General features: G+C 41.0%; 1 protein-coding gene across 17 annotated transcripts in view; it reads left to right on the top strand.

Moving 5' to 3' along the window:
• The window catches only part of KHDRBS2 (KH RNA binding domain containing, signal transduction associated 2), a 299,809-nt gene that overhangs the window by 155,393 nt on the left and 128,492 nt on the right, over positions 1-15,924 (top strand). For all 17 annotated transcript variants that reach the window (XR_001863635.1, XR_001863645.1, XR_001863632.1 and 14 more), the window contains exons 5-6: positions 10,147-10,274; positions 11,590-11,785. Coding sequence is in view for 1 of the 17 variants with exons in the window: in XM_008637626.2 (XP_008635848.1) it covers positions 10,147-10,274; positions 11,590-11,785 (324 nt within the window). In the remaining 16 variants the exon portion in view is untranslated. The remainder of the gene's footprint in view (positions 1-10,146; positions 10,275-11,589; positions 11,786-15,924) is intronic.

Consider the following 15,924-nt stretch of genomic DNA (forward strand, 5'->3'; position numbering starts at 1 on the left):
TTTCCCTTTCAGTACCATGTATAATTACTGATCACATTTCTTGGAAATTATAGAAAAGTATTGAATTCTGTTAAAATGCCTGAAACCTTCTTCAGCACATGCTACAGAGAAAAAAAGGAGGCACTATAAATATCCTCATGAATAAACATTTAAAAGGTTTGTGCAATAGCAAAATAAAATATATTCAACTTAAATAACAAATATAGAACTGATTACATTTTTGTCATGCTATATATTAAATTGTTTAGCTTGAAACTCTGACAGGACTTTCACCTAGATCTGGCTGCATTAATTACTTACTCAGTTTTATACACTTGATTCCCAATCTTTCAAATACCATGTATTTTAAGGAGAGCAGAGAGACACTTGGGAATGAGTATATCTGTACTTGGTACATGGTCTAAGCTTTTCTTTGTAAGTTATTTTCTACCTCTTGTTACTCCTTGTCATTTCCTTAATAATCTTTCCTTTTGTCTCAAATCTCATTCTGAAAAAAACAAACTTAAAGTATCTTATGCCTGCTGTATACCTTTCTAATGGGATTATTAAATCAGCCTTTTTAAACCTACCTATTTGTTGCTAATTTGTTGAGCTTGCCATTCGCTTTGGTTTTCCACTGACATGATTTCAGCTTTTCTTGTTTGTTTTTTTCCTTTCACTATTTTTTCTCACTTTCACTTTCTCACATGAACTTAGGCATAAACTTCAGAAAGCTAAATCTATATTATTTTTAATATTTTTAGTTTCTGTGATGGTTCAGACAGTAACCCTGGGGTTAATAGCAGCATTCTTTCACTGTCTTTTCCTCATGCTTATTGAATTTAGTATGGAGAGGGGGACTCCTCACATGCCTGCTTGTTCTCCTGTGATTGTCCTCTGTACCATTACACTGGCTAGCCATAAATATATCAGCAGTGAAAATAATTTAGATTATAGCAGTTTAAACCAAGCAGATTGAAAATATCTTTGATTCCAGTGGTGAAAATTGCTCTTGTATTTTTATGATGCTATTACAGACCATCTTCCCAGCGTGTATCTTCCTTTTTTTTCCCTTACTATGCAAAAAATCTTGGCACTGGATGGGATGTGCTATGCTGTTTAGTTTGGGTCAGTCAGATTGCTGTTTAGGAGTGTCATGGTTTAGCATAGTTTGGTTTTTTAGTAAAGAAGGCTCCATCAGCCACGGAAGTGATTTTCTTTCAAAGAGGTGCTTTCAGCTTCCTCTATGACCTGACAGAACCTATCAACTGGCTAGTTTGAATATTGGCAGCTTTTTAAGACGCTTAAGAAGCTTGACACATCTCTGTGATCCACATTTAAGAACAAACAGAGCCCGGGAAGGCTCTCTTGTCCTCCGGCTTTCAGACAGGTAGCAGGGGGGAGTAAGTAATGGATATTTTGAACCAAACCACTGCAAGGAGGAGTGCATGAGAAATAGAGATACTGTGTTTTCTGTCTCACCCTCTGGCTGGAGAAAATGCCCAGGCACTGCTGCTGCCTTCCAATGCCAAGCCCCCATGGCAGTCTGAGTTTCCCGGAAGGAGTTTCTGTCTCCATCCTTTCTTTTGCTGTCAGTACAGCTTTGCCACCAGTTTGTTCTCTCCCAAGCAGCTGTGCCAGGCAGTGATGGTGCTGGTGCAGTGCCCTCAGGAGTGGAGAAAATGCTGCTCCAGTCAGAGCATCAGTGACCTGTGTGATCTTGTTTTTTCTAAGCCTACAAAAAAACTTCATAGATACAGACTGTGGCTAAATTGGATGATCAAAGAGATAGTCAGGGTTCCTAAAGGGTCCTGCATGCAGCAGAATCTAGACCAGAACCTGGGTTAGTCTGGAGCAATCTGTTTTCTAGAAAAATGGAGGACCAAGCACACAGGCCATGCTACCATTCCCGCAGCTGTCAAGAGAGTGCTGACTATAATGAATCACCCTTCTGCCAGCTTCTGCTGCCAGGATGTTACAGCTGGGTCTGTGGTAACTGAAATTTAAGATATATTTTCTCCTGACTTACGGTTATTAATGGATTTCAGTATATCCTAGTAGCATTATTAAGAAATTTCTGCTCTGCATCTGTAAAATAGACTTAGTGCTTGCCAAGACAGTCCTTACTCCAAGAACAGCTCATGTTATTGTAATCCTATATTGCAATAAGTAAAAAAACCACTAAAATTGGTTTAAAAACTAGTTCCTGTATCGCATATCAAGTTCAGTCACAATATATTATATGCTATCAACCTGTACAGATTATCACCTAATAGGACTTTTTAAAGTTCTGAAATGATTCAGAAGCTGTAAAAGAAAGGACACTCCACAGACCTGTAGTAAGATACTTTCTTGCCCAGACTTCTCATTCTTGGTTGCCCTTTCTAGTCTCAGGTCGAGCAGCATGCTATGTTTACTGTGCCACATGGGACTGAGGGAGCGTGTCTGTAGCCAGGCTGGATGAGACAGGCGCACTGAGCAAGAGTAAACACGTCTGAATTTTGTTGGCTGCTGTTGCTGTCCCTGTTATCCTTGACTAGGGAGCTGCAAACCTACAGCAGTGGGTTAGCAGCAGGCAATCTGGGTCCCACCTGGCACAGCTGGAACAAAAAAGTTGCATAGGTACTATGTATAACTTGTTACTTATGTTGGCTTCAATGTAAATTACAGTAGACAGTTACTCCGGCCTTAAGAGCAGGTAATGGTCTCATTAGTAGCAGAGCTTCAGCAACCAGCTGGAGAACAGTGGCAGCCCTAGTCCTCTCCCTGCCTCCTTTGAAGCAAGTGGATTTTCCTGAAAAAGGACCGGCCATATCACATCCCTTCCTTCCTAGAAGCCAGTGTAAACATCCAGCGGGAATCCATAACAATTTCTTTAGGATTAGGTGGCTACACCACTGTTCCTGCAGCCTGCTATATGCCCTCTGTTCATATTACCAATTCCCTTATATGTTTCCTTCAAGTGACAGCTGTAAATAAGCACAAGTCTTTGGCAGCCAGAGCTCACTTGGAATTAAATTCAGGGATAGGGAGCTGTCAGCTAACTGACTTCTGTGGCAGCATAGCTGTCATTTGAATGAATTAGAGACCACAGTATCCATTTGTGTGGGGCCTGTGAGCAAGAGGGGTGGAACAAATTGGGGTAGATGGCTGAAATTTAATACAGGCTTCTGCCAGTTTTTCAAAAGTCATGCACCCATCTTCAGTGTGATTATTTTGTGTGGTTTACAGCATTTCCATGTAAACTGCAATAATCTTCTGTTGAAAGGTCTCTTTGGTATGAAAAGCAAAATTTAGATTGATTATGTAATTAGATGAGACTTATTTTGCTCTGTTCTATGAAAAAGACTAAAATATCTGGGTCAAAGTTTCTTAGCACTTCGCCTATGTATAATTTCCACCCTGGGATTGGCAGCTTCTCTTCAGATGCTGAGGAGAAAACACACCCCTCCCTTCCACACGGCTTGTAGAGAGCGGTGCCCCATGCTGATGATGCCAGGCAGATTTAATTGTGCATGCTCAAAGAGAAAAATGACATCCACGCTTGGGTGAGTGCTCTCTGTGGCAAGCTGACAAATCCCCCAGCTGTCAACTAACCTCAAAGGCAAGTGTTCATGGCTCTAGCTTATGTCTGCTTGCTTTCTGCCCATAGGCATTTAGAAGCTGAAACTCATATTGGCTGCAACACATTCAAACTGCTGCTGAAAGAAATGTATGGTCTGTTTTGTGTGTTTCAATCTCTAAGGGTGATCCAAACAATTAAGGTTTATTTTTCAGACAGACTGTAAGCAGATAAAGACAGCACCTTTTGCATACGGGGCAAGTTAAAGTGCGTAACGTTTATGGCTGTGGATCTGGCTAAGTTGCTGATTGCTTAGAGAAAGTAATTCCTTCCTTGGGTTCAGATGGATTATATTTATATTTTTATGTATTTATTGGGGACTGCCAGAGAACTACGTGCATACAAAATGGCCTTATTTGAGTGCTGATATATATGAGCAAATGCAACGAGGTATGTGTTGCTAATGCAGTACTGGAGTCATTCTGGCAGAAGCTTTGTCACTTGTGGTGCACTGCAGGCTGTCCATCTAAACCCATCATTACCTGGCACCTATGCTCTGGTGCAATAACCAGAACAATCTGTGAATGGGCAAAGAGCCATCCTAACAGATGGCTTTGACTGTAGGTAACCAGGAAACGATGCATATACATTAAACATGGATTCAGAGAGTGTGGGTGTTATGGAGGAACATCAAAACAGCTGTGGGGTTTGAGCTCCTCCATATACTGTTGAGAACGTACGTCATACCCATCAGACACTCGCGCAGGGTGGGCTAGAGCCAGTTCCCACAGTTCTGGTGAACTTTGTAGGGACTGCTTGGTTGGGCATGGGCTCAGCTACAGGTGAATCTCATGTTTTGCAATGAACTTCAAATAGCATTAGAAAGACAAAGCATGAAGCTTAAGGATGCAGTTTATAGAATCATAGAATGGCTTGGGTTGGAAGGGACCTTAAAGATCACCTAGTTCAAACCACCTCCCACTAGACCAGGTTGGTCAGAGCCCCATCTGACCAGGCCTTGAACACTGCCAGGGATGGGTCATCCACAACATGTCTGGGCAGCGTGTCCCATTGCCTCACCACCATCACAGTAAAGAGTTTTTTCCTAATATCTAATCTAAACCTACTCTTTCAGTTTGAAAGTAGTCCTGTGACTTTGTGCCCTTTTAAGTAGTTTCTCTCCGTCTTTCTCATATGCTCCCCTCAGATACTTGAATGACACAATTAGATCATGCCAAAGCCTTCTCTTTACCAGGCTGAAAAATCGCAGCTCTCTCGGCCTTTTCTCATAGGAGAGGTGCTCCAGCCCTCTGATCATCTTAGTGGCCTCCTCTGGACTCATTCCAACAGCTCCATGTCCTTCCTTGCTGGGGACCCCAGAGCTGATGCAGCGCTGCAGGTGGGGTCTCACCAGAGCAGAGCACAGGGACAGAATCCCCTCCCTTGCTCTGCAGGCCACGCTGCTTTTGGTGCAGCCCAGCATAGGTTTGGCTTTATGGGCTGCAAGTTGACATTGCCAGGTCATGTCCAGTCTCTCATCCACCAGCACCCCCAAGTCCTTCCCATCAGGGCTGCTCTCAATCTCCTCATTTCCCCAGCCTGGATTGATGCCAGGGGCTGCCCTGACCCTGGTGCAGCAATTAATTTACATGCCCACCTGAGGCACTGTCTCACCCAAATTCTAGGTGATGGAGAGAGTTATCCAGCCTACCTTCTAAATTTCCTAAGCTGACACTGATAAATGCTATTGGTATGTGCAGGAAAAAGTTCAATATGTTTATATTTGAGTGCACTGGAGTCTTAGAACAGGATTTTAAAATTCAAAAAAGTAACAGGAAATGCCAAATATCTCTTGTCGATTCAGGATTTAGTTCATCAAGTACTTCTAGTACTGAGCAGCCACTACTATTCTTTTTTGTAACAGCCTGATATTAAAGCACTCAACTAAAAAGTGGGAATTCCAGGGTTCTTGGCCTCTTCAGTGTACTGAACTGCCGATCCTGACCCCATGAGTCCAGATGGGTGGTTCTCACTATGCTCTGAAGCTGAGGCATAGCACAGTTCACCCTTGTAAGGCCACAGAGAACACAAAGAAGCGGGGACTCCAGGAACTCCTCATCACCAGTTATTTTCACAGTGTTTTTTAGTGCTTCCCCATATATAGAAGGGGACATGTGGACAATGTCTCTTTTAGTGTCCAAAATAAGAATGGATCTAAAACCAAACCACACAAAAGGGCTATATTCCCATCACCTATCTCCACCTAAAATTCACTGTGTCTTCTGTGCCCCATTTTCTGGCTGTGAGTTTTCTGAAGCATGTACTCAATGGAAATTTTAGCCTGATTGGAATTTAAGCTGCCTGAAAATAGCCCCAAGGCAGCACCAACAGAATTTAGGGAAGATTGTATAGCTTCAGTGAATCTGTGCAAGTACACAGAGCCCTGAAACTCTTTTGCTGATGTGAGGAGCTGGGCAGGATGCAGAAATTCTGCAGGAGTCCAAATCCATCTCCTGTTCCCTTTCTGCTGCCTGAGCACAGGAAGAGAGTGTGGTGGGATGGGCAAACATATATCTGGGAATGTGGTGCTCTATGCTGGCAACACGGAGCTTCAGAGGATATTACAGTGTAGGAGTGAAAGAGGGTGCCCTATTCATGCTTCAAAATTGTCAGTGTGAAATATTGTGCTTATCATTTTAGATTTGCCATGTATATCTCAAGGTAGTTTGAATTTAACCTAAATTACTCTTCCCCTAACTATCTGGTAAGAATGAAAGTCAGTTGTCACAGATAAGAGTAATGATATTTATTAATAGAATTATAATAGAACTTAAATGTGCAGAGTACATCAGGACAGGAGATCACAGTCCTGAAGGAATTGATTTATCCTTGACTTCTATGAGCCTTTGTTATGGTAATGATAGATATATATTCCCCAAATCCTTTTGGTCTTTCTATGCCTTACCCTTTGATTTCTTTATTAACTCTCCTCCCTTGTCACTACATGTTCTTGTTAATTCAGATCAGGTTTTGCAACGTGCCTCATACTTTGCTATTTTTTACCCAAATGGTTTATTGAGCTCTCTAGCAGCTTCTGTGCTTTGCTGCACCTCCTGTCACTGCTGGCAGAAGGGCCCCTGGGTGAGTTGCCATCAGCCAGACTGATTTCCTTTGGAAAACCTGGACATGGGTTTCCTTTGTTTCTACAACAGCCAAGGCAACCAACCTAATTAATCACTCCTAACCTTCATTAATAAACGTAATTGTGGTAATTTGGGGTAAACATGTTGATGTTTTCTGGACTACTGAATTTTTTATCTAAACATGTAATTTGGTTTTTTAGGCATTTACATAAATACAGCAATTTTTGGTGGCCCTGGGTGCTATGACTTTGCTGATGTTGTAAATCCTTGGCCTTCCTAAAGTCAAGATGTATGTTTAGGTGAATAGTTGGCTCACTGTGTTAGTAAACACTGACCACCATGATACAAGTCAATTGCACCCCCCTTATCAGCAGTAAATAGAAAAGCCGTTATAGGTAGCAATGTCTTTAACAATATAAATAAGAGCAAAACATATAGGTTAATGTACATTATCAGCTGTAAGAATAGCTATAAGACTATTAGAAAGCTATAAGAAAAGTTATGAAGTACAGGACATTTTTCATGAGCTTATTTTAACATAAAAAATAAGTTGTTTTTTGGGGTTTTCTTTCTGAAACAAAATATACTACTGTAGTGTGCAGCTACTTTCTTGTACTTGGTCCAGTATAGGTATGTCTTGCAACATCATGTACTCTTTCTTGAGACTAGATACATCTATGAAACATCAGCAGCATAATTTTGCTCATGTGCTAGGTTCTGAACTCAAATACAATTAAATATTCATCAGGATAGATGCCCTTACTCTAGCTATACTTGTAGCAGCTACGAAACATTAACTCAGTGTTATGTTTCTGTTTAATGGAAGAGGCAAAATGAGCATTTCTGCTGAAAATTTCAGGTTTCAGGTTTAGAAATTATGATCCTTACTATGCTTTTTAAGGAGCCCATAAGATAAATTATCTACATAGAGTTATATTTTTTAATGAAATCTTTCTCTTTTAAGAGACCTGTCCCAGCATCTTCCATGTACTTTGCTGTCTTTACCTCATCATTTCAAAATACAGTTTCTTAACTTAACACGCAGCAAATAACCTGCAGGCTAAAACTAAGGGCATTGCATAACAGAATGGTGAAGTTTTGCAGATCTTGTTGCATATTATAAATTTGATTTGGATTTTCTGGTTTGTCAATACTAAGATTTTAAATTATATTTTTACCTGAGGGAGGCAATTTCTGGTAGAATTCATTTATACAGCAATATTCCAAAAGAGAGAGGTTAAGGCAGCAACACAGAAATTCCTATTTCTGTCCCTTGCAGGTCTTTTCTCTTTTTCTTTTTGCCCACATTTTCCTCTTACAAAATGTACCTGCATTATTAATGAAGTTCAGTCTCAGCACCAGTGTGGAATCCGGAGGGTAAACTCAATCAGCAAGTTTGAAGTCCTAATCCTTGTAAAGCCAGTATGAATAACAGATGATATTAAGAGGGCACAGTAGATGGTACCTGTTCCAACAATTGCTGTAAATGCGATCTCACTGATTTTGTTTTTCCTTCTGTATTTTACGGAGCACATTGATTTAGAAGATGTCTTCGGCTTATAACTGTTAGTGTTAGAAGGATAGAAAAATGTGCAAAAAAACTTGGAGATGGTAAGAAATGAAAGCCATTATATTATTAGCAGATTAGGGATTTGTTTTTAATTATGGTTGTGCTGCAATTATCACACACTATGTTGTATAAATAGGGTTCTTTTCTGAATTTTGTTAGTAGATTTTTCTCCAGCTACACTCTCTAGAAATTTAGAAAGGAAATCGTGACCAGGCCTACACTTTCTTAGAACACAGGATCAGGATCATACCTTTAAACAGATTTCCTGGACTTCCTTAGGAAGAAGAAGGAATGAGCAAGGCCTCAGTTCCAGTTCACAATTCGCTTGGTCTTTAACTTGGCTAAAAGAGGTGTCACTTGCAATGCATTTTCAGGTGCTTGCATGACAGTCAGTTCAGTTGCCTGTGGAAGCATGGAAGGACAGAAGGGCTGAAATTCAATAATCCTTTCTGTTTTGAAACAATAATTAGCTGGCACACAGCTGTGCTGTCGGTGAGCTGGCTGCTGCAGGGGACTTTTTGTACAGTGATCAGCCCATAAAAAGCTGGACACAATGGAAGGAAGCTTTAAAAAAAAGGAATTTCTGACAAAAGAAATTTGACAAATGTTGTAAAATAAGTTTAAAAAGTCCATTATTATCTATTATAGTGGATGAAACACTCTATAGACAGAAAAGAGCAACTTCACGTTCGCAAGCCTTGGTCCTCAGTGGGGGACTTCAACCTCCCCAACATTCCTCTGTTGGAGGAACAACACAGCAGGGCAAATGTGTTACTGGAATACCTTGAGAATAACTTCCTTATCCAAGTGCTAGAGAAGCCACTGGGGAGATGCTCTATGCTGGACTTTGTTTTTACCAACAGGGAGGGGCTGGTGGGGAAGTGGAAGCTTAGGGGTAGCCTGGGCTGCCCATGAAATGATGGTTCAGGTTCCTTAAGGCAGGGAGGAGAGTGCACAGCAAAATCTACTCTGGACTTGAGGAGAGCAGACTTTGGTCTGTTCAGGGAGCTGCTTGGTGGAATGCCGTGGGATAGAGCCCTGGAAGGAAGAGGGGCCCAATAGACGTTAATATTCAAGGATCACCTCTCTCCAGTCATGCATTCCAATGAGGAGGAAGCCAACAAAGTGTCCATGTCAGGGTCCTTGGAATTAGATCTTTAAGGTCCCTTCCAACACAAACCATTTTATGAGTCTGTGATTCTACTTCGGATCAGTAAGTAAAGGAAGTTCATCTGGTGTTCTGTTTACTGAGCCAACAGAAACTGCAGTGTTGAAGTCGATACCCTGCTGTCTTGGAATGGGCCTATTTTATTTCATTTAACAATTTTTTTATAGTAAACACAGCTTTGTTACTTGACTCCTAAAGAGAGAGTTTCTTTCAGGATATACAAAATAACTGAAGGCTACATTCAGTGATGCTAATTGGTATTGAATTAAATCATCCAGTCATGCTAATGTGCAATATATGTGCAGTAGAATTTGTGTTTTAAGTGCATAAAGGTAGCCAGGGAAGTTTGCCAAAAATACAAAATACTTACGAAACACATTTTTTTGTCTAATTACAAGTCGCTTGAAATTTGTACCTTTTGCATGTGAAAGTCCATTTGCATTTTGCATACAGGTACATTTCTCTGTGTCTATGCCTTCTGTGCCTTTTGTATTTTATTTTGCATGTTCATGCTCTTTATGACCACCTTCACTACCCATACATATACATTTTTCTGTCCATATATTATAGGTAGTTGTCCACTGCCACTTGTACAATTTTTCAGCGTACCAGTGATTATGCAGAGCAGTTCACCCAAACACCATCCATGGAGTTTCTGGTTTGGGTGGTTTGTCAGCTTAGCCAAAATACGAAGTTTCAGAAAGTTTCACCTTTTGAATTTCAGGATTATAATGATGAAATTCGCCAGGAGCAGCTGAGAGAACTTTCATATTTGAATGGTTCTGAGGATTCATCACGTGGACGGGGCATTCGAGGAAGAGGGATCCGTGTGCCACCTGCAGCTCCTTCAAGGTGTGGTAACCTGGACTATTATGTCAATAGCTTTACAAAGTGTAAGCAGTAGTAAAAAAAACCATAGTTTAAAAAAAAAAAAGACAATTACATACATATCCTAGTCAGTAAACCAAAATATTTGTCTTCTGATAACCTGTTTGGTCTACATTGTTCCAGATTTTCTGATCTACAGTTCACAGGGTATAGTGGGTGGTATACAAGTAATAAACAACAAATGAGAGCAGATTATGAAGACAGGAAAAGGATATTTCTAAGATTTATTGATCTAATGAAAGATGTCCCTGCCCAAGGTACGGGGTTTTGCCTAGAGGATCTCTGAAGGTCCCTTCCAACACAAACTATTCATTGATTCTGGAAATCTAAAATCAGTTACTCAAAGTTGTAGTAAAGTAATGAACATCACGAGCTAATGCAGTGGGTTTGGTTGTCTCAGCAGGGAGCAAGCCACAGTTCCTACTGCTACAGGAGAGCTGAGTTCCATTCACAACTGTGGATATGGGTGTCATGCATGGTTTTTATACCTGACATTCACAGTCTTCCAAAAAGACAGCACACCCAGGAGCATACTGCTCTGAAACAAAACCCACAGGCTGCTACCCTGATACATCTCCCTTCTATTTCATCATATGGTATAGTTACAAGTCTTTTTAAACAGTAACAGCTTCTTCTGACTTACTAATTAGTACAGCAAGGGAGATACAGCATAAATAGCCAGGAGGATGCTAAACCTCTCTCCATGCTTGTCTATATGCTCTATTCTCTCTGTGCAGTGGGGGAAAGCAGAATCCCATGCAGCCATTCCTTTGTGCCGAACTAACTTAGACAGGAAGAAAAGTTATTCCTCTCCTTTTATATTCTTCCTCTACTTTGCCTTGCAAGTTTCTGCTGTCCTGCAATATCTTCTGCCAATACATTTCTCCTACCCACCAATAAATATGAAAATGAGAGTGATGACAGCTCTTGTAAAATCATTTGAGAGCAACAGAAAAGGTTCCTCATTTTCTTCATCTTCTAGAACTGCTTGGAGTAATTCTGCAACCCTGTGAATTACAATGATTCAGAATTTTATTAGTACAAGCAACAAGAGGATCATGTGTAAAAGGTACTGGATGGTTTAAAAATAATGCCTTTCTATAATATGAGTTCTGCCTGAGATACTGCCTAAAAGTGCTTGACATTGTAGCTGCCAAAAGCCTGGAGTTATATGATGCTTTAAATAGTAGTAAAAACGTGAGAGCCTTTAAAATGGGGTAGCACACACATGTCTTCCCTTGTAGACACCAGAGTGACCATTCCTTTTTGCTCCCCACAGGGGACGTGGGGGTGCCATTCCTCCCCCGCTGCCTGGACGAGGTGCCCAAGCGCCCCGAGGAGCGCCGGTGACGCGTGGAGCGCTCCCTGTCCCACCGGTGGCCAGGGGCGTTCCCACCCCTCGAGCCAGGGGCGCCCCGTCCGTCCCGGGCTACAGACCACCCCCGCCGCCTGCACACGAGGCCTACGAAGACTATGTAAGTAAATGCCTTCATTGACAACATGTGAGCCAAGCTCTGTGATGAACATCAAGTCTTTCTGAGATGGAATAATCCAGGCCAATAACCTCTCTGTCTTTAATGCTTTCCCCCAGCAGGTGAACGACAGTCTGGGTGACGCAATGTGTCTGCAGGCCTGTGCTGGGTGATGTCAGTTCATAGATTTGTTCACAGCTTAGTTTTGGATATGAGAGATCATGCTGGATAGTTCTTGGGGTGTCACAAAAGAGCAATACAGATATTCTAAAATTTTATACTTAAAGTCAGTTTTTACTGTAACCAAGTTCCTAAGAAAACGGCTTATATCCTCTGTGAGAAAATGGGGGGCATGTTGTCGTTCCAAATCCTTTTTATTACGTATTTGTATTCAGCATTGTGTTACAGATACATAACAAATAGAAATTCAGGTAGTTTTCATGAAAGCTGATACAATGATGCATCTTTAGCCAGGAGCAGTACTAACTGTCACCTTTTCTTATGAGGTGTTAAAGTAATTGTGCTGTACACATCAAAGCTTTCAAGTCATCCTCATTAACGTTTCCTCCTGGAACTATCACCATAACAACAGATACCCAAATAGGGAAGAAAGTGCTATCAAATATGATGTCTGAATTTTTTCCAGCTATGGCAAGCCCAGGAGTAAGATGAACATCTGATCTGTTCCCTAATCCTACCACCAGGGAAAGATGCACTTTTATTCAATTAATAGTCTTCCTAGAACTGAAGATAGGAAAATTAAACAGAAATTAGTCTTTGTTGTTAAATCTTCACACAGCCACGTGTGTCTGTGGTGTAGCAACTAGATCACAGCCACTTCAAATCAGGGATGCACATTCTGTTAATTCTGAGAATCACAACTGAGCAACAGCAGCAAAAAAGGAAGGAGAAAAAAGTCCCCTCCTGTATTATTTACCTCAACACAGTTTTCATTATTAAACGAGCTAAAATTCCTGCTAAGAAATGGAATTTCAAAAGTATACCCTTCCATGACAGACAGCATATTATTGTCTGTTAGTATCAAAATGTATGAGACCTTCCTTTCTGTGCAGATACAGAACCCTTGTAATGTAAGATTAAGATTATAATTGAAGTAATTTTTTTCATTTACAGTACTAGTAAATGTCCTAGGGTATTAAACATCTTTTAGGGAGTATTTCTTGCACTTTTTGTGGATAGTAAATACATGGAAAGCAGGAGGAGAAATTGAGGCAGCTGCATTATCAAGGCTAGGAAGGCATTCAGCCAGTTCCACATATTTTTGAAATGCCTACACTCTCAGGAGCACAAAATATATATATACAATTAAAGGAGTCAGTCTAGTTTGTAATACATTAGTGCAATAAACATATGTATTTGTGGGGGTTTTCCCCCTTCTTAGATAGCAACAAAAAAATGTGCTGCCTTATAGGACAAAATTCACATGTTTTGGAGCTCCTTCCATCTCCTGTGTCCTTTCAACATCTATATTCCAGAGCTAGGAGTATATGAGATTGCTATCATGCACCAGTTTGCAATGAAAATTTCTTGTCATTTTATGAAAGTTCATAAGTTCAATCTAAATCATTTCGGTATCTTATGGACTGAGACAATAACTAGAACTCTGATGCTGTGCCAGTGGAAGGAAAAGTTCACTGTCACATATCTACATATAATATCGTAAATTATGTTTTAGGGAAAATATTTTTATTTTTGCAGAAATTAATCAACACAGTTTTTCTTTCTAAATAAACCACATAATAAATCAGGTATCTGGCTGGATACTAAAAGCAAGTGGATCTATTTGTTGACCTGCAGCAAATGTCATATGTAATTGTTGTTCTTTCACACTTAATCCTACAGATGAAAAACTAATTTATAATGCATAATTTATCCAATTTACTTTTTTTTTCTGCTTCTAAGCAACCCACAAATGTATTAGAATTTCCTTATGAGTTTATATTTTTCATTTTTGATTACAGTATTGCACACCATTTTTTTCCTACTACATGCAAGCACCATTAGTTTGATTAGTGGTACATATGAATGCCCTGTCATTGATTGTGAGTATCCATATTCTTTATTTTTCTTGTCTCTAGTGAAATACAGTTACTTAAATGTTGATCTGAAAGTGAATTCAAGAAATAGAATCGAATGGCTACAGCAGATTTTTTTAAATGTTTAGACAGCATTTCCTGAAAAAAAATCTTTACCCATTTGCTGAGCACTACTAATCAGAGTTTGTATTGACTGTTTGACCTTGAAACATCTAACTGTTCCAATCAGTTTGGATAAATATTTAAAAGTTTGGATTATCCAATATATAAATATTTTGAGGTTTCCTGATGGCCTTTCTGAGAATCCATAAAGCAGGTGTCTGAAGGTTTCTCAAGAAAAGTAAAGTTCTGTCATTGTGGTGAATATATTCATGTGCAACATTTTGAATGTCAAGCCTAGCCAGAGGGAAAAACATTTGGAACAACTTTCAGAAAAGAAGAGGGCTGGAGCGGGAAGGGGGAGTAACTGACTTTGTGCTTTTTTTTTTTACTTGCCTTTGAAACTTGCTTTGTGTTGGGTGTAGCCTAGGTAGTATCTTACAGGAACTTCTTACCCACAGGAAGAGGAGGTACTGACATTAGAAAATACATGCAAAGGGAAAGTAGTTACTATGTGAACCTTATTCACTTCAAAAGTAGTTCATTAGGTGTGAATTTGGATGGAGAGTGTAACTGGCAGCTGCTGTGCAGCTTCTGGGATTAAGAGGGGTGGTCCTGGGTTTGTGACCTGGTGTTGTGTTTTAACCCCAGCCAACAACTAAGTCCCATGCAGGTGCTCACTTCCCTGGTGAGCTGAAGGAGAGATTTAGAAGTGTGAAAGTGAGAAAACTCTTGGGTTGAGACAAGATAGTTGTAGTGGGTTGGCACTAGCTGGTTGCCAGGCACTGCAAAAGCCTCTCTATCACTCCCCTCTGCAACTGGACACGGGAGAGAAAATATAATGAAAGGTTTATGAGTTGAAATAAAAACTAGGAGAGAAGTCACTCACCGAATACTGTCAAGGGCAAAACAGACTCAGTTTGGGTATATTAATTGAATTTATTACCAACAAAATCAGGAGGATAATGAGAAGCAAAATAAGTCTTAAAAAGACACCTTCCCCACCACACCCCCCCATATCCTTCCCATCTCTGCCTCCTCCCCAGGTGCAGGGAGACAGGGAATGAGGGTTACAGTCAGTTCACCACAGGTTGTTTCTGCTGCTGCTCAGGGAGAGGAGTTCTTCCCCTGCTCCAGCATGGGGTCCCTCCCACAGTCCTCCATGAACTTCTCTGACATTAGTCCATCCTATGGCAGCAGTTCTCCACAAACTGCTCCAACATGGATCACTTTTCCCCCGGGTGTAGTCCTTCAGGCACAGCCTGCTCCAGCATGGGCTCCTCTCTCCATGGGTCTGCAGGTCCCTGCCAGGAGCCTATAACAGCATAGGCCTCCCATGGGGTCACAGCCCTTGCCAGTGGTGGTTCTGTCCCAGAGCCGGCTGTCATTGGCTCTGATAAACATGGGGAGATCTTCTGGCAGCTTCTCACAGAAGCCTCCCCCGTACCCCTGCCACTATCAAAAGTTGGCCACACAAACCCAATAGAACAGTTAATGGGTAGAGAGGGAGGTGGATAGAGAATTGGCTGAATGGCAGATCCCAGAGGGTTGTGATCAGTGGCACAGGGTCTAGTTGGAGGCCTGTCACTGGTGGTATCTGCCAAGGATCAATACTGAGCCCAGTATTGTTTAAGTTATTAATCAGAGACTTGAATGAAGGAGCAGAGGCCTCCTCAGCAAGTTTGCTGATGACCAATACCCCAGAGGGCTGTGCAAGCCTTCAGAAGGACCCTGACAAGCTGGAGAGATGGGCAGAGAAGAACTGTCTGAAACTCAAAAAAGGCAAATGCAGGGGTCCTGCGCCTGGGGAGGAATAATGCCAGGCACCAGCACAGGCTGGGGGCCAACTTGCTGGAAAGCAGCTCTGTGGAGAAGGACCTGAGGGTCCTCTAAAGGCTAAAGTCTTGTTGTCAACTTATGAAACAGGCAATAAGCATGACAGATTGAGATTCGTAATTTATACAGAAATGAAGAGTACTCGAGTAG

Source organism: Corvus brachyrhynchos, unplaced genomic scaffold (assembly GCF_000691975.1).
Source record: "Corvus brachyrhynchos isolate BGI_N302 unplaced genomic scaffold, ASM69197v1 scaffold136, whole genome shotgun sequence".
Lineage (NCBI taxonomy): Eukaryota > Metazoa > Chordata > Aves > Passeriformes > Corvidae > Corvus > Corvus brachyrhynchos.